The sequence below is a fragment of the Lytechinus pictus genome, chromosome 1, assembly GCF_037042905.1.
Source record: "Lytechinus pictus isolate F3 Inbred chromosome 1, Lp3.0, whole genome shotgun sequence".
Lineage (NCBI taxonomy): Eukaryota > Metazoa > Echinodermata > Echinoidea > Temnopleuroida > Toxopneustidae > Lytechinus > Lytechinus pictus.
Genome location: NC_087245.1, coordinates 42,475,526 through 42,499,777, shown reverse-complemented (window position 1 = coordinate 42,499,777; position 24,252 = coordinate 42,475,526). Strand labels below are relative to the sequence as shown.

General features: G+C 36.4%; 1 protein-coding gene across 1 annotated transcript in view; it reads right to left on the bottom strand.

The window, feature by feature from the left end:
- Nucleotides 1–24,030, bottom strand: part of LOC129267577 (transmembrane GTPase Marf-like) — a 29,820-nt gene extending 5,790 nt beyond the window's left edge. Inside the window, exons 1-13 of the mRNA XM_064103392.1 lie at nt 23,919–24,030; nt 21,013–21,310; nt 20,431–20,558; nt 19,733–19,841; nt 18,010–18,120; nt 16,660–16,795; nt 15,283–15,347; nt 13,503–13,627; nt 10,612–10,738; nt 6,829–6,930; nt 6,197–6,287; nt 5,722–5,916; nt 1,161–1,347 (exon numbers count right to left, since the gene is read on the bottom strand). Coding sequence (XP_063959462.1) covers nt 1,161–1,347; nt 5,722–5,916; nt 6,197–6,287; nt 6,829–6,930; nt 10,612–10,738; nt 13,503–13,627; nt 15,283–15,347; nt 16,660–16,795; nt 18,010–18,120; nt 19,733–19,841; nt 20,431–20,558; nt 21,013–21,246 — 1,610 coding nt within the window. The 5' untranslated portion in view covers nt 21,247–21,310; nt 23,919–24,030. The remainder of the gene's footprint in view (nt 1–1,160; nt 1,348–5,721; nt 5,917–6,196; nt 6,288–6,828; nt 6,931–10,611; nt 10,739–13,502; nt 13,628–15,282; nt 15,348–16,659; nt 16,796–18,009; nt 18,121–19,732; nt 19,842–20,430; nt 20,559–21,012; nt 21,311–23,918) is intronic.
- Between the last annotated feature and the right edge of the window lie 222 nt (nt 24,031–24,252).

The window sequence follows — 24,252 nt, the reverse complement described above, 5'->3', positions numbered from 1 at the left end:
AAACCACTTTCTTATCCATGTCATATTCTATTTTAGGTCCTGCATTTCGAAGATCTCCAGCCATCAGTCGTAATACATGCATGTATGGCGCGCGGGTGTCGCGGGAAAGAATTTTGCACACGAAAAGCAGATCTGTAGGGCCTGTAACCCCCCTGTAACACAAATCCTAGCATTGATTGTAGAGCAGTTTTCTACGTTTGATTCTATTGACTATAATGTACAATCAATCTTAAAAATCAAGTGTATGATTAAGCGTCAACTTTTGTGTTAGGGGACCCTAATATAGCGTCCGTGATGATTGCGAAAGGTGGCAAATGTCAAGAACTAATCGTCAAGGTTAATAACTTTATCAATTTGTTATTAGCAGTTGAAAAACTTGCTAGATTTAACATAAAATGACCAGTTAAAGCAAACCTCACTATAGAACATTTCTACAAAGAAACCACTTTATTGATTAAAGGTTTTTACTTGAAGTTTTCGAAGATATTCTTATGAATTTTCAGATGTGATGGTTGTAGATAAAATTTTGTAATTAAAAACTTAACAGTAATCATAGAAAAATAGTGCTGATCAGAAAATTTCTTTGTCTCGTATTTGAAACCTTTTAGTGTTCTTAAAAAATGTTCTAGTGAAGCGCTTACGTTATTAAGAACCCAATAAGTCGTATTAAGAACCATACAGTTTTAACTGTTTAAAAGGGTTCATTGTAAAACAAAACAAAAATTCAAAAGGACTGTTTGGAACCCTTTTCTGTTTTAACTATATCTACGTGAATTTGCAAGGAAACAAACATGTTCAATCTTAATGGAGATATTCTGAAGGTAGCAACAGGTTTCTGCGAGGTATGAGTGTCTTCGCAAATTGCAAATAATTGCTAACAAAACCACGACTCCTTGCTAAGTCTTAAATTATATCTTCTTAGAGTAGCTATAATTGAAAAAGAAATACTCTAGTTGAGACATTATCGCAGGTTCTACCGGGTGTCCACGACATACCAGAGACCAGAGACCAATCCTCAACCGATGTGGCAGTAGCCGCGACGCACTCGCTACTGAGATTCTGTGTTTTGTAACTGCATTTTGTATCATATGGCTCATGCTGCCGTATAAATTTGAAAATCAACCTTGCATACACCACTAGTCATTGCATTATACACTTACTCTTCGATGGCTCTTCTGCATGACTCTCTGATTTCAACAAGACAAGAACTGCCCTCTTTCTCAAATTTCTTCATTAGTTTGTCCTCGAATGCTCCCCATAGCCATTGTCGTACCCAAAGAAACCTGACGCCGGCACCTGCAGCCATTCGCTGCCTTTCTCTGAAAACACTTTGTTCCTGAACATTAGCTAGGATAGAAAGAGCATGGTCCATTGAAAGAGTAAGAGACGTTGTAGCAATAAACACAATAGCTATTTTTCGCTCAGCGACGCAGAATGAATCCTACAAATGCATTTAATAGGATGTTTTGGCTGAAGATATTTACATCTAACTTAATGGAGTAAAATTCACAGAGCATAATGCGAAAATTTTCATCAAAATCGGATTACAAATAACGAAGTCATTGAATTTTAAAGTTCATTCATATTTTGTGAAAACAGTTATATGCACATCATCATGAATATTCATTAGGTGGGCTGATGATGTCATATCCCCACTTTCCCTTTTCTTATGTTATGACATGAAATCATAATTGTTTCATTTTTTCATACATGTAAAAATGATATGTCTCCATTATGATGAAATAAGTTGCGGCAATAAATAACTAATGCTCTTAATCAGTTGTCAATACAATTGTTTTATTTCTTGGTAGAGAAAAATATAATAAACCTAATTTCATAAAATAGAATACAAAAGAACAAGTGGGGATATGACATCATCAGCCCAATTAATGAATATTCATGAAGACATGCCTAGAACTGTTTCACCGGAATAATTCAAATATTTAAAATTCAATAACTTCGTTATTTGTTATCCAATTTTGAATCAAATTTTCAGGATTTTGCTTTGTGAATTTTACTCTATTTATTGAGGTATAAATATCTCCAGCCTGGACCACCTCTTTTAAATGCAATTCAAATCGTAATGAGATCATTGTCGAGGGTCGATGAATCGAAACAGCAGTTTCGTCCGACGTTTTAGGGGAGTGTTTCATCAACATTTTCACCGGGCATTTTCATAAGACAAGTTGTCTCATCTGACATCTTTCCCTGATGTTGACTGACGTAGAGGCATGTTTCCTGTTGTAATTGTCGGATAAAATGGGACTTGTCGGATAAAACCTCCCACAAGTCATTTCATGAAACGCTCCCCTCAGCTGACGAAAATTTGCAAATATTTCGTTTGTCCAGAGGCGCGGACGACACTGTTGTTTCGATTCACTCACCCTCGACAAAGACTTCGTTGTCAGGAAGAGCATTTGACAATAGCGTAAAAAGCGCCTGCGTTGCTGTCGGGAAAACTCTTAAATATTGTTATTTGTGCTATATCAAAAAATCTAATTAAATTACAATCGAACATTTTTTTCATCCACAAACAAAAATGATCCTCTAAACATATAAGTCAGTTATAAATCATGAATAGCAATTTCTTTCAAACTCATGTTGAACACCTATTATGCACTCCCTCAATTTTAAAAGCAATCGTCCAAGACTATGACAGGCGAAGTGTCCGCCAGTATATTTCGTCGAATTCACGCCATTCCGTACACAAAATATGTTTTTATTCAGACGAAAATCATTTTGTCATGACGCAGTTTTATTTGGTATACGAAAGTTATTTTTCCTCACACGAAATGAATTTCGTCGAGACGAAATGTAATTGCGTCTACAAAATTTATTTCGTTCCAAACGAAATGAATTTCGTCTCGTAATTGCGTCTACAAAATATTTCGTACCCTACGAAATGAATTTCGTTGAGACGAAATGTAATTGCGCCTACAAAATTTATTTCGTACCATACGAAATGAATTTCGTTGAGACGAAATGTAATTGCGTCTACAAAATTAATTTCGTACCATACGAAATATATTTTGCTATAACGAAATATAATTTCGTGTACAAAATAGGTGCGCCAAGTGTCCAGTGGAAAATTCCGTCGAATTTACGCCATATTCCATACAAAAAGTTTGTTTTTCTCATACGAAAAACGTTTCGTCAATACGCAGTGTAATAACGTTAACGAATTTTATTTTGTGCCACACGAAATGAATTTCGTATGAGACGTAATTCATTTCGTACCGTACGAAATGAATTTTGCTATAACGAAATGGATTGCGCCGACGAAATGAACTTCCTGTGGTACGAAAAGTTTGTCGTTGCGATGCGAAGATCTATTCTGTAAACGAAATTAATTCATCATTATCGGAAATTCTAAGCACTTTTTGTAACCTTGAACATGATTGGTATACGTATATCTAAACAATTATTGATGCGAGTACGATACGCGAGCGGAAAATTGTTGATATTCTGACCTTAAATATGGAATTTCTGTAAGCACTTTTGATAATCGAGAACTGGATGGGTATCTATCTCAACATTAATGCAAGCGCAAAGCGCGAGCTGATAATTTTGTAATTTACGACCTAAAACTGAACATTCTATGCATTTAGCCTGGGTTAATTTAGCTTTATCAAATATATTGATGCAAGCGTGAAGTGCGAGCAGAAAATTTATGATATTTTACCTAACATTTGGACATTCCAAGCACTATTGGTAATCATGAACACGATCGATAAGTATCTAACAAAATCATTTGCGCTCGCATCAGAATTTTTGATATTCCGACTCAAAACTGGACATTCTAGGCACATATTGTTACTATGAATAGTATGGTATCTAACCAATTGATAAAAATGTTTGATATTCTAACCTAAAATGTTTACATTCTAAGCACTCTTGGTAATCATGATCAGAATGGGCATCTAATTTTATGCGAGCGCGTAGCGCGGGCTTAAAATTTTATGTATTACGACCGATTACGACCCAAACTATATAGCTGGACATTCTAAGCAAATTTATTAACCATGAACAGGATGTGTATCTGTCTAAACAATATTGTGAGAGCGCGAAGCGTGAGCAAAAAATGTGATATTCTGACCAAAAATTTGGACATTCGAAGCACTTATCTAACAATGAACAGGATCGGTCTTCATCTTACTAAACAATTGATGCTAACGCGAAGAGCGAGCAGAATTTGTTTATGTTCTGACTTGATGCAATTGCGAGCGCCAAACTCAAACATGAATTTCGCGTCTCCCAGCCAAACATCAAATTGGCGCCTCAAAGGTCGAATATGACTTCGGTGCCCCCTCCCTAGGCTGAACATCAATTCGGCGCCCCCCCCCCATGTTAAAGATCAATTTCTCTGCTTCTTTCTCACTTTTTTTTCTTCCCCTTTTCTTTTCCTCTCTTTTTTTCTTTTTGCGCCCCCCTTTTCGCCTACCCGGGGGCTCCGGGCCCAAAATTTACTTGAAAGTAAATGCCGTTTCTTACCCGAAATTAATTTTTTTTACACTTGGCAGACTTATCGCACCAAGTGTCCGATTCTGTAAACGAAATGAATTTTCCATCGGACACTTGGCGCGCCAAGTGTCTGATGGAAAATTCATTTCATTTACAGAATAGATCTTCGCATCGCAACGAAAAACTTTTCGTTGCCATCACAGGAAGTTCATTTCGTCGGCGCAATCTATTTCGTTATAGCAAAATTCATTTCGTATGGTACGAAATAAATTTTGTCGACGCAATTACATTTCGTCTCGACGCAATTACATTTCGTCTCAACGAAATTCATTTCGTATGGTACGAAATAAATTTTGTAGACGCAATTACATTACGTCTCGACGAAATTGATTTCGAGTGACAAAAAATAGATTTCGTATACGAAATAAAACTGCGTTTTGACGAAATGATTTTCGTCTGAATAACAACTTTTTTGTGTACGGAATGGCGTGAATTCGACGAAATATACTGGCGGACACTTCGCCTGTCATAGTCTTGGACGATTGCTTTTAAAATTGAGGGAGTGCATAATAGGTGTTCAACATGAGTTTGAAAGAAATCGTCTGAATAACAACTTTTTTGTGTACGGAATGGCGTGAATTAGACAGAATTTACCGTCGGATACTTGGTGCGCCATTTCGTTTGATCAAAATTTATTTCGTTAGTACAAAATGAATTTTTGTGTACGCAATTACATTTCGTCTCGACGAAATTGATTTCGTATGGTACGAAATATATTTTGTGGACGCAATTACATTTCGTCTCGACGAAATTAATTTCGTATGGTACGAATTATATTTTGTGGACGTAATTACATTTTGTCTCGACGAAATTAATTTCGTATGGTACGAAATAAATTTTTTTGAACGCAATTACATTTCGTCTCGACGAAATTGATTTCGTGTGGCAAAAAATAAATTTCGTATACGAAATAAAACAGCGTCATGACGAAATGATTTTCGTCTGAATAAAAACATATTTTGTGTACGGAAGGCGTGATTTGGACGGAAAATACTGGCGGACACTTGGCGCCCCATACAAGACATGCTAATTAGACACTTCCCAATATGTGGTAAAGAATAGAGCGCCCATGAACTAAAGTCTTTCGCATTTGATATTCCTTCATTTTAAAGGTTTCTCTTTTTTCTAATTGAAAACATGAAAAGAACATCTAAATGTGAAAATTCAGAGGATTCTCTGATTTCTGATTTTAATTCTTACCAGTTTGTTGGTCTTTTCTCGATGTCGCAAACAAAGCAATTATTCCTCTATCAGTGATGCCTTTCAGGAGGGAATCAACGGCGTTTTCGTTTATTTGCTCGTTGCCGACTTTCTGGAAGATTTCTTCGTGAAGAGCTTTGACGTAGGCTTTTGGATGCTCATGAGGAAACTCCCGGAAGCATTTCCTGTACTCCTCTGTTTACAAGAGAAAGGTGTGATCATAATAAAGATAATTCCATCTGTACGTGTGCTGAATTGATTATAAACTTCAATTAATAAATTTCGGAAAGATCCTAGTACATTTGTAGGCTTATACGGTGCAATGCTTGAACAGTCATGCATTTTTTTTTGGAATAGTATGCTAACATGTCAAAACTCATTTTATATTCTGGGATACAAAGCATGAGCAAGCTAAAACAGGCTTTTGTATTTTTCTCATTAGTTTATTGAAAAATAACATTATAAGGTTTCTTACCTAAGAGATCTATGGAGTAATCTTCACAGGCCATTCGTGTTGCGCGATTAGTTGCCTTGGTAATCCTTCTGTACCAGTCATGAATAATGGCCTGGAAAAGGTTTTTTTTTATGTATTACTTGCTTTATTTTCGAGAACTATATGCAAAAAGTATCTATTGATAAAATGATTAATGATGTAATACAACAAATTAATCAGTAAAAAAAAAAACCGACATATTTGGCCTACTTATTGTAGGTAGACGCTTAAATGTGGATTTATTTTGAATCTTTTTTTTTTCTAATTAGTTTGTCAAAAAATAAAGCCCATTGCCAAAGATAAGACAGTCAGCAAAAGCAAACTATTCCATGAAAAAATATGGAGATGTACAGAAGGGACTCATGTCTCAATCAGTGCCCTTGAGAAAATATGAGTTTACTTCCGCTTGTTTTGATAAAGATACAGGCCTGACAGTTATAAAACATGATTTGACGTCACTGTATCACATAGAGGAACATAAGATCTTGCTTCCATAACTGAACCTTATGTAAACTTATGTATATAAACTAATTGTAGGCCTAATTGTTTTGCTCCAATTACTCTCCAACAAAAATAAAGATCTAAACTAGGAATGGAATATGTATATATTATACCTCCCCGTGCTCATCGAGATAAGAGTTTAGAGTCCTCTTGTTTCTCACGCTTGCAAGTTTCTTTTGCATCCGATAATTGACATCATCCAAGCATTCCATCACCTAATAGAAAGTGATATAGAAATCATAATGTGTTCAATTTTGCCGTTACACGAAAAGTAAAAGAAAATTATGATAGGAGATTCCATCTCTTTCATCCCCACCCCCTTTTTGATCAATTGATGTACAGGACATCCCCTCGATCACTTCGCTCCCTCGCCGGAGTTTCCAGTCGAACCCCTTGAAAAATTTCCATACGCGCCTTACAAGGCCGTCACAAGTCATGTGAGGCATCGTATTCGGCGCGCTTCATCCACTTTCACATAATGTTAATCTATCCAAAAGTGCATTGCAGATTGAACTAGGAAATCATCAAATCATCAAGTATTATTTATACATGTATAAATGGAAGTTTCTCAGGATTGCCCTCTAAACGCATATTCTACGAATATTACAATTATTTACTTTTGCCTCCGACGAAGATTCTGCTAGGATCGAAAGCTTAGGCCCCTTTTTGACTTTCTAATTATTTACTTTGATAATTTTTTTTGAAAATATATCTTCGTGTAATCTTTAATGTAATTTGAACATTATCTTAGAAATAATGATTTCAATAATTCTGTTTCAAGGTAATAAATTTATTCTATAAATATTTGTTTTGATCAAAATGTTTCAATATATATATTGGTGTAATTTTTAATGTAATTTTGATATTATCACAGAATTAAAAATGTTGGTCTAGATAAGAGGTATTTCAGTCTCGTACGGTACCAATAGGCTACCCTTTTTTGCGCACGCGACGTGCGTATATTGCAGCGATGGGCAGTTGACACACGGTACCGTACCACTTCTCTTTTTGGGAGTAGTAGCTAGTTTTTAAACAATATTTTACTTTTTTATTGTAAACATGGACCGTGATTTGTTTATCTAATGCGAGGACATCTCGCACTACCTTAGGCATTGGGGTTATCTGTTTGCACACAATACCCCTTTTGACATTATTATTCTCTGAAAATTGTGTCAAAATCTATATATAAAAAATATTTTTTTTATAAAAAAATGTCAACATTTTGCTCGCTCGCCGCTTCAATTGTTTTCCCTCGTACACCAAGTCTGCCCCCTCAAAACTTTTGCCTCATTGCGCCACTGAGGTCGATAGTAGACTATGTTCTTTTAAAATTGTTCTTTGTTTTAAGTTCACTTTTCAAAAGAGGAAGTGCCCCCCTTTTCCCCGTGCCCCTTTCACTTTCAAATTTGCTCCGCAGCCCCTGATTATATTATTCTCCTTTTTCTTCATATGTATACATTTGGTAAAAAATATAGCGTGAGAAATAACCCGCGGACAGAACGTCGCACAGTCAGGCCGGCTGAAACAAAAGTGCGCCAAAAGTCATTTTGGGCAATTTCACATTTTAAATTTTTGTCATGCCCAGCTGAAAGACAACACTTCGAAGAATAGTACGGCAAAATATTTCATTCGGGAATTTGCATAAAGGTTTTTAATTTCCTACCTCAAATAGTAAAATTTGACATTTTGCGAAATGCCGCGTATATGACAACTTAGTTGAAAAACAAGCCATTTCACAGGAGGTTTTTAATGTTGGAATCTGAAATGACACCCACATAATCCTGATATATTCTTTTTTTCGTGTGAAAGGGTTCAAAGTAGATAAAAGACACATTTCAGGAGGTTTATAGGATAATTATTCCTCGAAATAGGCTGATAATCCATGTTTTTTGCATTTACATTAGAAACGTTTGGATTTCCGTGGGTTTCCGTTTAAATTTTATCATCATCATTTTGCCAGGTGTCTAAGCTTTAAGTAGATACCAAATTTAGCTGCCCGTTTTTGCAAGTTTTCATGTTAGAACCGATTTTACTTGACACAACACCCCAAAACCTGTTCAAAAACGGTAATTTTTATACCGCTCTTTTATAACCTTTTTAATTTCCCCCTTGTCCCCCTTCTTTTTCCTTTTCTCCCCCCCCCCCTCCCAACTCATCCCTCTTATTTCTTTCCCCCTTTTCTCTTTTATACTTTCCCCCATTTTTTGCGATCTCTTCTTCGAGTCTCCTTTTTTTTTCTCTCCCTATTATTTTCATCTATTTCCTTCTCCTTTTTGGCACCTCCTTTTTGGACGACCCGGGGGCCCTTAGCCCCGAAAGCCCCCCCCCCCCCCTCCAAAAACAAATGAAAAAAATATGTGCATGTCAGTGTGTTTGTCTCAATGAGGTGTCACTGAGAGTTCCCTGGCAGCCCTGTTGGACTATTAAGCTTTTAGTTCTTTTATTGATATTTTTTCTACTTACTTTGGGGGTTTTGGTGAGCGCGCAGCAGCCCCCACCCACCCTCAGCACACCAGTCGCCATCCCATCCTATTTCTTGCCCCGGTTGTAATGAAGACCTATAGATCTATACAAAATCGAAGTTTACACTCCGAATAGCACAGGCGTACAAAGGGAGCACTCAGAGTGAATATGGCTTTGTGGCCCCACACAGCTGTAATCAATTGGAAGTGTGCTAAAATAATGCATAAATTGTATTCCCAAAACATATATACATCTCTATGTCCCAAAATAAGATTATCAAATCGGCAACTGTGGGTGTGGTTGATTTGGAGGAGCCAATTGGTTGAAATGGACCACTGGAATTTTACATTTTTGCTGTAGGGGTGTCAAAGTTGCATGAACGGCGTATAGGAACAAATCGCATGGTCGGAACAAATCGGCTATGACGATCACATCACACAACATGGTGTGGAATCGATCGATGACTGTCGCTGTAAACTGACCTCTGTCCTGTCTGTTATTGGTTCGTGTTTTTTTTTTTTTTTTTTTTTTTTTTTTTTTAATTATCCTTTTAATTGTTCCTGTCCTTTGCTTTTTTTTTTTTTTTTTTTTTTTCTCTCTCTCTCTCCGTTATGTGTATGGTGTTTTTTTTTCTGTCTATTTCTCCCGTTTCTTGTTGTTGGTGTGTTAGTTTGTTCAGCTTTGGGGTCTGATAGGGGGGGGGGCTCATGGGACGGGAGAATGCTCATATACATTCATTCTTTAAATTTGCGTAGTTGTTACGTCTTTGTTTTATTATTTGCTTTATAGCTGCATACATAAGTTGTTGAAATGTTATTTTTGCATGAGTTCGGATTAAGTCTCTTTTCTGATACTATTTGCCTGCTATGTTTATTACACTGTTATTTAATTTGTGTATTGCACTGCTGAAATTATCATTTTGTTCTATATTTTCTTGATTATGTATTTATGAAATTTATTTGAATGAATAATAAAGATCACTACAAAACAAAACTATGGAAAGCAGCAAAGTCAACATATAAAATGCATGTTTGTTCAATAAATTTCTAGATATGAATGTAGAAAAAAAAAAAAAATCGGAACTAATCGGCGGATAAAAGAGCCGCCGATTAGTTCCTCCGGCCCCGATCGGCTGCCCGGTCCATTTCGCCTATGACACCGGCAAACAGGCAAACGTCAATGGAAATGCCAATGCATTGTTTACCTCGCTGCAAGCGCGTTGATTGGCTGTTTTGTTTTTGCACGGGGCCATGACACTGCCATAGCCTTTAACAATGTTTTAAAGACGGACGTGCATCTGGTCAGGTAGGTTGTATTTTTCAGTGAAAATATCTGTCAGACCGCTATCACAGCCTCTCAATTTTTGCACAAGAATTATCCGCAACTTACTAGTTGGAAATTTCTGCAAAATTATGTAAATCTTATGAGCGTACCTCGTCATCAACTGTGGAGATGATCCTCTCCCTGTGCTCTCTCTTTCTTTCCAAGAACTTTTCCTTCTGTACGTGCAATCTTGTAGTGGTTTGCTCAATGGATCCAATCTCATCTTGCAATTCGATTCTACGAAATACAAAATTGTTATATTTCCATGGCTATTTTTTGCATTGACGCCCAATGGTGACAATGCCTTGTTTTTGTTCATATTTCATATTCTGCAATCTTCTTTTTCTTCTGCCAAAATCCCATTCATTTGTTTTAACACAAATGAGATTGATCGACCTGCCCAGGCCACGCCCCTCATCCAAATTGATCAAAATGTGTCAGACATCGTCTCCCGCACCCTTAGTTGTGCACCTGACATTCAGTTTTCAAAATTCACTCATACATGTCCATATAGGCGCCATTTTGTAAATTTCAAGTCCATTTGCATACCATTCCTAATCCTATCACATCTCCCTTATCTTGCATGCTACATACTTCTAACATATTGCTTAGATTGTTTAAGAGTTGCCTTTTCATATGAAAATATGACTTGCCCTTCAAAAGGCCATCTTCATGCCCTAAATTCAAATCCAAATTAGTCGTCCTTCAAAAACTTCGTATTTATTTAATTGTGAAGTCGGAAAATAGTAACATAGCCACAACTTCCTTGTTTTCGTTCATTTTGGTTTCATATTTTTATCGTTCGATTATGGAATTTCACGCATTAGAAATCATCTGTTATGGATAGCGCCCTGTAATGTTTCGAAATTACTTATCTTTATGTACATTGCCATAACTTTGTTGTCTCTATTCTTTTTGTATCATATTCCACATAATTATGAGCGCCCTCTAATGTTTCAAAAATGCTTATCTTTACATGAATTGCCATAGCTTTCTTGATTCTGTTCATTCGCATCTCATATCTTCAGTGATTTTTTTACGGTATACAGTAATTGCTGAAATATGAGTCGAATTTTACGCACCAGTAATCATCTGTTATGGATAGCGCACTATAATGTTTCAAAATTGCTTATCTTTATAAAATACTAGTACCCATAACGTACCTGTTTCTATTCATTCAAATCTCGTATTTTCAGGTATTGCTATATTGCTTTATTGATTGCGAAACCCCCAAAATCACACGCGTCAATTCATGCACATCGTTTGCATACGATTGCAGTCCTATTTTTTCATTCTTTTCTTTCTTTGAATATATAACCCTTTAATTACACTGCCCTCAGGGGCCGCGGAAGCGGAAGCGGAGGGGCTGGGGGGGGGGGGGGCTTCAGCCCCCCCCCCCCCACTTTTTTCCAAATTCATGTACAAAAACGTAAAAATTACCATAATTATGATTGTGATTTTTTTGTATGGTCAGCCCCCCCCCCCCCCACTTTGAAAACCGTTCCGCGGCCCCTGTGCCATTCTCTCTGTTTGCCATAATTTATTTCTCAATTACTTATCAAGTTCCTCACATTATACAATGTAACTATCTACTCATGTGATTTTTACCTTTAAATATATACATTGACAAAAACCCGTTTTCAATATCGTTGTCCCAACCTCTGAACTTTACATTGTATTTTACAGAAAAAGTACCATGGAAAAGTACTACGTCTTTTCATGAAATTATGCTAGGTCACAAATACCTTTGCGAACACCGTACGAATGATTTCATACAATTATTGCTGTGTATAAAAAGAAAATCGTTTGTACGTGTACGGTGCTCGTAAAAGACCGTAGCATAAAGAGTTTCGATTCATCCGATCAATATGGATGGCCAGCAACGTCAACATCAAAAATGCAAATTTGTTCAAAACATTTTCTACATTCATCGTTCTCTTGAAGATTTAGTGTGATTCTTTTTGTTTACTAAGAGATTTTCTGTAGAAATACATATAATATGGATGGATACAGTTGAGATTGACTGGATCAATCGTAACTCTTTGTAAGACGGGGCCCTGTCCTCATATTACAGAGCATGCGATTTCTTTGAAGCTATGTAAGAAAGAAAACGTTATACGTTCTATTTTTTATATAGACAGGGACTATTAAGTTTGTTCTTGCACTCATAGAGACTTGTTTTTCTCAGGTTACATATACAGGAGTTGCGGAACGGTTTTGAAAGGGTGTGACCATACCCCCCCCCCCCCCGAAAAAAAAAATTAAAAAATAAATAAATAAATAAATACATAAATCCTATGGCCATTAAACATTTTCGTATACGTTTATTGAAAAAAGTGGGGTAGGGTTGGGCTGTTCCCGTTTCCTTTTGCATTTCCATGTTCATTCTTAAAAGGATCATTTCACTTTGTTCTGATTTAAAAAATTATCATTTTGGTTCTTGAAAATGGGCTTAACATTAGGCTTATAGTGTAAAAATACCATCCCAAAAGTTTCAAAGTATTATATCCACAGGATCAATTTTAAAACCTTAAAGATGTAAACCAAAGTTTGAAAATAGTTGGGAGTTGGTTTCAATGACTATGTGTATACAGTGAACCTGTGCACCACAACACACGAACTCTAGATGAACACAGCATGGCCTACATACAGTGTGTACTAGGTATACACTGAATGTTCAGTGCAGCTAATAGCGTGTGTGTGTAAATAGGAGATACACACAACAGAAGGCAGTCAAAATAGCCAACGGACTTTTTGAATTGGAGTAAACTGGTCATAAGCTTAACCTGTCTACTAGACGGTTCTCATAATCATGCTAATAAATTGCTACTTGTATCTAAATTAGAGTTTTTCATTCTATATTGTGGTTTGTTTCAGGGTTTTTGAGGACAAATACATGCACTCATACACATGTTTTGTCTCAGTTTGAGAATTTTTTAAATCAGCTGCTCACAAAGTTAAACGATCCCTTTAAGTGAACTAATTTCATATAATTATGTACCTTTTCTCATTGATCCATATTATCATAGTGTCGATTATAATTTTATTGAACCTCCTGATGATTTCCTCGCATGCATTGCGGTTGGTATCCAGTTTGTCTTTCTTTCCAGCAATAGATGCTCGCTCCTGTAATAAAAAAATGATTACAGTTATTTCTCATATCCTATTAAAATTGCATTTGATGGTAGTTCTATTGCCGCCATTAAATAATGTATAAATGTGAATTTGGTATAATTTTACTTAAGATTTTCTTAAATGCTATATATATATATATATATATATATATATATATATATATAAAAAGAGGGCCCTTTGCATAACGTGTATTACAGCGCGTCATGTTCTATGTACACTTGTAAATAATTCAGCATCAACGCAAGACGTAGCTTCCATGTATCTCTTTATTACAAGCTTTCGGCCAATGGGGCCTTCATCAGGCCTATAATGCATTGAAACAAACAGAACAAACCATACAAATAAGGTCGAAATAACAAAGTAAATGTGTAACAAAGGGTACAGAACAGAAGGGTTACACTAAGATAACAAAAATAACAGAAATTAACAGATAGTTTCCTTAACAGTGCCAGAGATTGAAGAGCAGGAGCTTGAAGAGTAGGAGCGTTCGAAGAGGAGGTCAGTGTGATGGTCATGTTCGTTTCGTTCGTTTCGATGGTAGGCGTAGGCGTAGGATACAGAAAGCCGTCTGAACTGCCACGGATCCACAATGGACAGAGCCAATTAGGATACAAGCTTAGGGCGAGTATCCTAATTGGCTTGTATCCTAATTGGCTCTGTCCATTGTATGGTTTGTTCTGTTTGTTTCAATGCATTATAGGCCTGATGAAGGCCCCATTGGCCGAAAGCTTGTAATAAAGAGATACATGGAAGCTACGTCTTGCGTTGATGCTGAATTATTTACAAGTATATATATATATATATATATATATATATATATATATATATATATATATATATATATATATATACAGTGTGTACCTCATTTACGTAAGTAATTCTGAAGAACGGCAACAAAAATTGGCTGACTATCTTGAAGTAAGTAAAATTTCTCAAAAATTCAATATCTGCTTTTTAATATGGTACCCCAATTAAATAAAATTATTGAGATAACATGATACAACCTTCCAACATTAATTTGATAGAGCTTTCTTTAGCTTGCAACATTAGTATTTTTTTTTCAAAACTCTTAGTTCATTTAGGTAAACATTTATCGAATTCAAGTTTAGGAATATTTTTTCTGTTGGATGATTAAAAGCCATGACAGAATAAAAACTTCATGTACATTCATGATATAGTTTTACACAATACGTATCAATTAAATCGAAGAAAATGGCAAAGTACATAATTCCAAAGATAAGTTATTATTAGCTTTCATTCTTATTGCTTCTTAATTTCAATGTCGTGTTATCTCTTTCCTAGAGTAATTCCAATTTATACAACTGATTCAAGCTATAACCTGGCGTGTTCAAGTTTTGCTTCTGTGTAATCCAACAATTCCGCAATTCATTATACTATTTTTTTCGTTATCCAGCCATTTGATATATTGAATTGATGTACATACATAATTAGTTCGATTATTATATTTTAAACTATTAACTCATTCGTAATTATCTATTTCCTAATCATTTTGCAATGTAAAATACATTTGCGGCAATTTAAAAAAAAATGAATTGAAGTGAAGAAGAATTAAATGAAACAAAGACATTAAAAATATACAAAGCACATTAACAATGATGCTCTGGGGTAGGTAAAAGACATCTTACCTCTATTTTCTGCAAGAAGTCTTGAAACGATTTTGATCTTTCCTCTTGTCCTTTCGTGTACTTCACTGTTACAAACGAATAACAAGAGTGTCGCTTAGGCGAGCACACAATACGCCCGCCAATAACGGAAATGGAGTTATCGGTCAAGCTAGAAAAGTGGAAGGTTCAACTTTTACCCTGTGACCTCAAAATCAATAGAATTCCTGGGATCTATGCTAGTATCACACACACCAAATTATATGAGCCTATGTTTATTTAAACTAAAGTTATCGCGTTAACACAAATTTCAGAAGAGTAACATGGAAACATGTCACTGTGACCTTGACCTTTGACCTTTTGACCTCAAAATCAAGAGGTTTCCTGGGATTCATGCTAGTCTTATGCAGACTAAATTATATGAGCCTAGGTTAAGTTAAACTGTTAAGCCTAGGTTAAGTTATAAAATGGTAAAATGGAAACATGTCACTGTAACCTTGCACTTTGACCTTTTGACCTCAAAATTAATAGGCTTCCTGGGATCTATACTAGTCTCATACACAATTAATCTGAAGTTATCGCGGTCACAAGAAAAAGTTAGCAGACGGACGGACACCGAACGTGATACCCATTTACCATAATACGTCCCGTAGGACGGGCGTATAAAACAATCTTCTAAGCATATTGAGGAAATAGATATCAATATTTATTAGATGGTCTGGTGATTCTTTATACAATTCGATTAGTGGCTATAAAGTAAAACACAAGAACGACTGTAGGAAACAGGGGATGATTCCAGACATCGGTAGATAAGTCACCGGACTGGAACCCAAGTTAAGGTCTGCGGTTCGAATCCCGTCAGCCCACCTGTACGATCTGGGGCCCGTTTCAAAAAGAGTTACAACTGTTCAAACTTTGCCACTATGACAACTACCAAGGCAAAGTTACAACAGTTGTAGCTCGTTATGAAATGGGCCCCTGGTGGGTGTGTCATAAAGCTGTTCGTAAGTTGAGAGTGATTTTAAGAGCGACTGGTGATCCTTTCTTGTGGTAAATGGTGTGCACCAACATGTTATATCGGCGATAGTTTGGTGCGTAAGAAAGGTTAACCAATCGTTCTTAAAGTTGCTAAGATCAGATCTCTCAACTTCTGAACAGCTTTATGAAACAAAGATGATCATTTGGCAAAGTCCAAATCTATTATCCCCAAAACAGTAGATTGGACAACGGAGGAATTGACAGCAAGAACATCATTGGAAAGCAAACGGAAGTCCTTACATGCAATGTGTGGTGTAAATTGATGTTAGTTGAAACAATGCTATTTTTTATTTATTTACATATACATGTATATATACTATCTACTTTTACTCCTACTTATGGTAAATATGTACTTATACCTACTTTGTTCTCCCAAAGCTGCACCTAGTGCCTCGCGTCCAGATACAAAGAAACATCTTTCCCTCGATTCTTCCACCGTGGAGACAGTTCCGGTTGAACTTAGAAGATCGAACGCCGATTTCAAAAGTTGATTTTTTACCTAAAAATATCAAAATAATGGATATACACAGCATTTATCATGCGCCATCTATCTATATCAAACTATTCTGTGACACAGGAGGATAAAAAGTTAAAAGAGGAAGGAATCACAGATAATTGAGAATATGTGTAGGTGCATGGAAACCAGAAATTAGTCATCAATATTTAACAAAAATTGAAAGTTAATTAACTCTTTATCAATCAATGAGAAAAACAGATAAAAACAAGATTTTAAATAGGTTCGTACAATTACAACCAGACGTTCTGTCGAACTAAGTAAATTATCAAGGAATAAGACGGGTAAAATTATCAAACTGCTTTCCTCCCTTTCCCCCTTTTTTGTCTTCCTTTTTTACGCTTCTTAAAAAAGAAGGTGGTTCATGAACCACTAGTCTTGCCTGATTTCGTGATCAATAAAACATGCAATATGACCTTTTCATCCCTAGATGACATTTGACCCAATCATTTTCATGGGCACACATGCGGTATTGCCCAAGGATCATTTGAGTGAAGTATGCTCAAAATTGAGGAAGAAACAAAGAAATGAGAGTAAGTTGATAAAATCAGGGTGCTTTTGCTTCTCTGCACCTCTAGCTGTACTTCTCTTATGTATAATGTAACTTGATGATAGATACATTAAATGATAAAAATAGAAAAATTTACCAAATTTAAGGAAATTTCTTTTATGAATCAGAAAAGAAGAAGGGGTGACTTATGGGGAATACATCGTTAGATAATGATCATGCCGGTGATGAAAGTGATTAAAGATGTGATATTTATATTTTTGCTCATTATGATATTGATGATCACAATGATGACGTCAAGGAAAATCGTGATATTGTGGTGCTAATTAATTTGACATTCACTCTATTTCGTTATTTGTGGGCCTGATGAAAAGGCCGATATGACCGAAAGCTTGCTAGAATGATATTTATTTATTTCGTTTTGTTTACCCAGGGTAACCCCGTCAGTGGACTAAGCACTGCATTTTTCTCTTGGGGGGGGGGGGCTGCCAGCAAGTAAAAAATACATACATATAATAAACACAAACAATGAACCCCAATGAACAAATAAACAAAGAAGAAAAATATATTCATAGAGACAAGCGACCTGCAGGGTATATACATACACTGGGTGTTAGAGAGAGAGAGAGAGAGAAGAGAGAGGGTGTGTATGTGTGGGTGAGCAAGGATGTGTTAACACATGTATACATACCCTTTCCTTTCTCTCTGGTTTCTCGTTGGCTGCTAGATCCCACTGAGTAAAGCCAATGATGATGTCTGGATGTGGGAGACGTTCCTTCACTTTCAAGAAGTGTTCTTTCGTCTGGTATAAAATAATACAAAAATGCAAAGAGTAAATACCTTTGACAGCACCGTTTTTCTTGATGACAATCAAGTCTACCCAACTTGTGAGGTTATTTGTAAAAAAATCATGATAAAAATATAAAAGCAAACATAAAAGTTTTGATCGACAAAGAGATGAACAACTATACATTATTCTGATATTTTTTGCATCGTTATGATTACTTCTTACTTGATGTCTTAAAAATCGATTCTGAGTTTGAATTTAGGCCTATTTCTTATACTGCTCATATCATTATATCAATTACTCTATGTGGTTTACAGGTAGACATAAACAGTACCTGCTATTGAACGAGCCCAGCAGCTAAGGCCTTTGTAAGGGGTACAATGTAAATTATAATTTCATTCAGTAATATCTAGCATTCCTAACTTACAAACACTCTAGAAATGTTGGGCAAAATACTACCCACACAACAGTTAGTTAAAAATGTATCCAACTCTGGGTAATTTTCAACGGGTTGTTTTGTCCTTTATCTAACTGTATATTTTTGATAACTTTGTATTTATTTTGTGAGTATTTCCCTCTCAGTTATTGATTTTTTTTCTCATTTGATTATCTGTATTTATACTCTGCTATTTTGTTATTTTGTTATTTGTTGTGTTATCCATTTTTTTGAGGGGCCCACATTGTACAAGCATTGCTTTTTAGTGGGTCCCTCCATTTCCATCTTAATTTAATTTCTATTGAAAAATAGTATACTTATTTAAAACCTACAATGTGTTGCCCAAATTGTCTAAGTGTTTGTTTTTTTTTTTGTTTTTTTTTCACAACATATGTATCATTATTTTCTTTTTTTTGCAACGTATACAAATATTTATGTTTATATATGGTATACAATTCATGTATGTACAATTGATGGAAGTGAAATAAATAAATTTGAATTTGAATTTGAACCAATACTGTGTAGTTTTCACCCAAAGCATACATTATTGGTTTAAAACTACCCAGAATTGAAAAAACATTCTAATCAATTGTTGGGTGGCATTGGAAATATGTTACCCAACATTTTTAAGAGTGAAGGTGTTGTAACTTTACAGTGACTGTTGAATTGATTCCTAGTAGGCCAATTAGTAATACCTTGGTCACATTTGCTCTACGGCGGCCGTACGGCGAGTCGAAAACAGCCGTTTTTACATTTTATGTACGAGCTACATAGAGGTGGTTTGTATAAAAATGAATAAAACGGCTGTTTTCGACTCGCCGTACGGCCGCCGTAGAGTAAATGTGACCATGGTATTAGGCGTGTATCTACTAACACAAAAGACGAAGGTATGCTAGCCTGCACCGCCCAGTGCGTTTCCCCCTCTTATTTTTGGCAGATAAGGACGCCATCCTGTAGTAGTGGCACAAGCACTTACAACAAAAAAAGAAATAGCTCACTGCTCTCGGTTAGTTTATTTTGACTGGATTACATCTTTTGATGGTTGTTGAGTGATAGATAAAAACCAATGACAAGTCATCAAATTAAGAAATAACTATCATCAAATCTAACTATCTAACTATCATCAAATCTAACTATCATCAAATTAAAAAATAAATGAAATAAAATCAAGCATTCGAAATAAGACCTTACCTCAGCCGATATTCCAGCGATAACGCTGATAACGAGGACGTGCAAATCAGCATCTCCGCAGAAAGCTTTGACTTTATCGCCTATGTCTCTGCAAGTGCTGATACCAGGGCTAGTTTAAACAAAATAAAATGGAAACAGATAGTTATTTAAAGAATGGGTTATTGTTAAGAAGATGGCATGAGCCATAGTCACTCTACCATTTACGGAAAAGATATCACGGATTGTTTATCTTATGAATATGTACATTCTTCTTAATTTCCCCGAGTAAAGCGACATGCACAGTCGCTTCACAAGCAGCTGAGAGTCACTATACAAAGATTATAATTCACTCCATAAGGACTGGATTATAGGCTTACTTTTGTGTTAGTGTCCAAATCTGCTATTTTGCATATAGAGTACTATGATCCCCGTCCCATCCCCTTCTACTCACTCAAGATTTATACCGCTGGTACAATTAATGTCCATTGGAAGCAGGGTTTCTGGGGGAGTTGAAGCACCCACAAGATTTTTCTGGCACCCCCTGGGAATGTGGTTGGTATTTAGTAATGTAGAGGTTTGACCCAAATTAACTTTTATTTGGGAGTGACCCCTTTCTTTTCCTTGTCAAATTTTTCCTTACAAACTTGCACCCCCTCTTAGAAAAGTATTCTCAGGACTCTGGGTAGAGTCAGCCCATTTCAATATTGTAGAAAACTTACCAATCCAAAATCTGAAGAAAATGTCTCAGCAAACTGCATTTGTGGTCGTTCTTCGCCAAAAAAATCTCGATGTAGCGAGAAATATCGAGGCTTGTCTCTGATGTTGCGTCAGACAAATCATGAAGTTGCTAAAAATTTGAATGCACATACCAAGGTTTAATCCACTCACCAAAATATATTAAATTCTGTAATACACATTTGAAAAAGGAGAATTTAAAGGAACAAAAATAATTATGATGATGATGAAGAAGAAGAAGAGAAAAAAAAGCAAGAAGAATGAGAAAGTAAAGAATGATGATGATAATAAGAAAAAGAAGAAGAAGAAGAAGAAGAGGGAGAAGATGAAGAAGGAGAAGAAGTAGTAGAAGAAGAAGAAGAAGAAGGAGGAGAAGAAGAAGGAGGAGGAGGAGGAGGAGGGGAGGGAGGAAAATGAGGTATTCAGTCATTAGTGACAGAAGCACACGAAATGAAGAAACATGTGTTGCAGTAGGAGAATATTTGCATTTGTATATTGAGTAATTAATTCAGAAAAGTGGAAATGGGAGGAGGTAAAGATAAATATCAAATGGGAAAATGACCAACCTTGATGTCGAGAGGATTGCTGAAATTCTCCATAGTCGAGTTGGGCCTTCCTCTTGTTGATTCTGAGGCAAACTGGCTTCTCCGGATGATAAAATGTGAATCGACGTCGGAATAGCTGGGCAGCCGACTCCGGCCACCGGGGGAGTGAGGGGCAACGTATCCCTGATTATCCTCATCGTCGTCGTAATCGCGCGCCTGCTCGATTTGGAGGAAACAATTCGTGGTGTGTCCCATGCCACACGCCAAAAGCTCCTTGCCCAAAATGGCGTTGACCAGAGTACTTTTGCCACTGCTTGTCCTAACGGATTAAGAAAAGAAAAAAATATTGAATACAGGGAACAAACTGATGGAAAGTGTACTCTCACAGAGAATGAAAAGAAAACAACACATCTCAAATCTGATATAACAATAATTTTAATGAATAAAGTGGAATAATAAAGGCCCGGTCTCGGAGCCCGATGGAGACAAAATGTGTGCATAAAGGACACGCGGACGAGCAAAATTTCGGAGGTGGCTCTATCCGTTTTCATTCGCTCCAGAAATTAACAAAATTGGCGAAACAGAACGGAGAAGAACGGACGGATGAAACATGTATACAATGAGTACATAATGGAAGCATAGCATTTTCCAACGGATGGCATATTTTTACGTTTTGCATCCTCTTTGCATCCGTAAATTGACTGGGACCGGGCCTTAAACTAATAAAGCAATACAAGTGTTTTTCATCATTTCAAACCAAATGGTTTCCATCTTCGTTTGTATATTTTTATTAGTGTATCAAGATACGTCGATATCATTATTTTTCATAGGAAGATAGGCATTGAAGGGGGGTGTTGCCTCCCCGGGCTATTTTGAATAAAAACAAAAACTTTGCCGAGAGAAGGCGCTAGATGCCACATCCACAATCTAACGGATAAAAATATCAAATTTAGATTCTGACGTTCCCAAAAAACATTCTATGACTGCTTATGACTTTTTGCAATATTGTAATGTTGGATGGTACTCCAGACTATACTTTGTATTCCCGACCCTTTATCAAATCATTAAACGTGCTTTATAGGTCCTTTTAGTATGTAAGATACGTTTTGTTACTAAGTTATAACGAACGTCAATAAACCACTGGCATGATTGGTATTTTATAAAAACAAATCATGTTGACTACTCAAAATGCATCCTGCAATAGAAAATAATATCCAAGTAGACCCCGCCCCCCGAAAAGAAAACAACAATAAAAAAGTAAAGTATTTACATTGAGTTACCTGAATTCAAATTATTGAAATGTAGGGGAGAGGGTGTTGCACCACAAATTGTCACCCCTGCACAAACTGTCGCCTCGCGAAAATTTGTGCTGCATGTGTCGGTCTCAGTTTTTAAGCATATTGTGCCAATTCGTGTCGGCAAAACAAACTTAGAACCACATATTGTCACCCATTACACAAATTGCCTTCAACCACCATGCGTCCTGGGGCCTATTTCATAAAGGTACAGCGTCAGCGTCAAGTCCCAAAACGGCGTCAAATTTTCACCTGCAGCGTCAAATTAAATATTTGACGCTGCAGCGCATTTCATAAAAAGTTGACGCTCCAGTAGGAGCGTCAACTTTTTACTGGAGCGACAAGTATGGTTACTGGAGCGTCAAATAGGGTTAAATATTTGACGCTGGTCATGGGGGAGCATCAAGTTGACACTGTAAAGGGTTTTTCATTGTTAAGAATGGTGTACGTTGTGCTCAGGCATGCCCAAAGGGCTCTTACAAGAGAACAGATATTTAGAGCAATGTCTGTGATAATGCTAATAAAGAAAATATTAATGTAATGCTTTCTAGTAGAAATGCTGTTTCTTTTTTTTTTGTTCTACCTACCCCCCCCCAAAAAAAAAAAAATCTAAAAATTCCTCCGAAACAGCAAATTTTTCAGTCTTTCCCAGGGCAGGCAAAGGGAAAAAAAGGGAGGCAAGTTATAGACAGACTTAAAAAAAAAAAAAATTTAGAGGATTTTTTTTCTTGTGGGAAAAAAATAGAGGAAGGTAGATCTATTATGTGGAAGTGTTTAATGCAAGGCCTAAATTAAAAAAGCCCTAGGCCATAAAAAAGGTTACACTTCGTAATTCCGAAGGTCCGTAATTCCGAAACACGTAAATTGCCTATACCTCGATGTTCGTTAATCTGAAAACGTAAAAGAGTTCGTTAATCCGAACATTTGTGGCTTTATTCCGAAGGTTCGACAATCCGAAAACGAAATAAGGTTTGATGTTCCGAAGGTTCGTTAATCCAAGAACGAAATAAGGTTCGTTGTTCCGAAGGTTCGTTAATCCGAAAACGAAATAAGGTTCGTTAGTCCGAAAACTAAATAACGTTCGTTAACCATTTCGTTTTCGGATTAACGAACCTTCGGAATTACGAACCTCACTTCGTTTTCGGACTAACGAACCTTCGGAATAATGAAGCTTCGGAATTACGAATGTATGCGATAAAAAAGTGATTGCTTTTTTTTCTGTTTCTGACTTTCTCAAAAAAAAAAAGTTGTGGCCATGGCATTGTTGAATGCATTTACTGAATGGTTATTCACCGTTGAAACCGATAACTTAAAAATCATTTCCATTTTGAACAAAAATAATCTTTTAAGGTCATTTTCGATGTTTCATGCATAATTAGAGCCTACAAATTTACTTGCTTCAGGGTGATCATACAGCACTGCACCAGCAGTGGGCCGCCGCCTGCCTTGTTGTTGATACAACCTTGCATTACCGACACAAATAGTCAAGTGTGGGACTGAAATTAAACTTGTACGGTAGAAAATTAGTTGAAGGTGAAATTTTGACCGGCAATAATAATAAATTTTCCCCCTTTTTAAAATAATTTTTTCCCTGGCATAGGGCTAAATGAAATCAATTCTCTGAAAACTTACACAATGGAGAAACAATGCTATGCCATCCTGTGACAAATAGATATTTTCTTCTTATTCTCTTCTAGATAGACTAGAATTGCAAACTATCGCCATAGAGCCATCACTCTGCTTCAACTGCTAGTCTTATGCTGCAGACCCTGTTTGCAGCTGCTAAATAATAATTTCGCTCCCGAAAAAATTAATAAGCAAAAAATAATAATATTCTCTTTCAATTTTTCTTCTTCTAATTTTGCTTCTCAAAGGTGGGGGGGGGGGGCACGGGCCGGCTGTGCCCCCCCCCCCCCCGGATCCGCCAGTGCTTTCTACCAAAACTTATGACTTGAATTGAAAACAA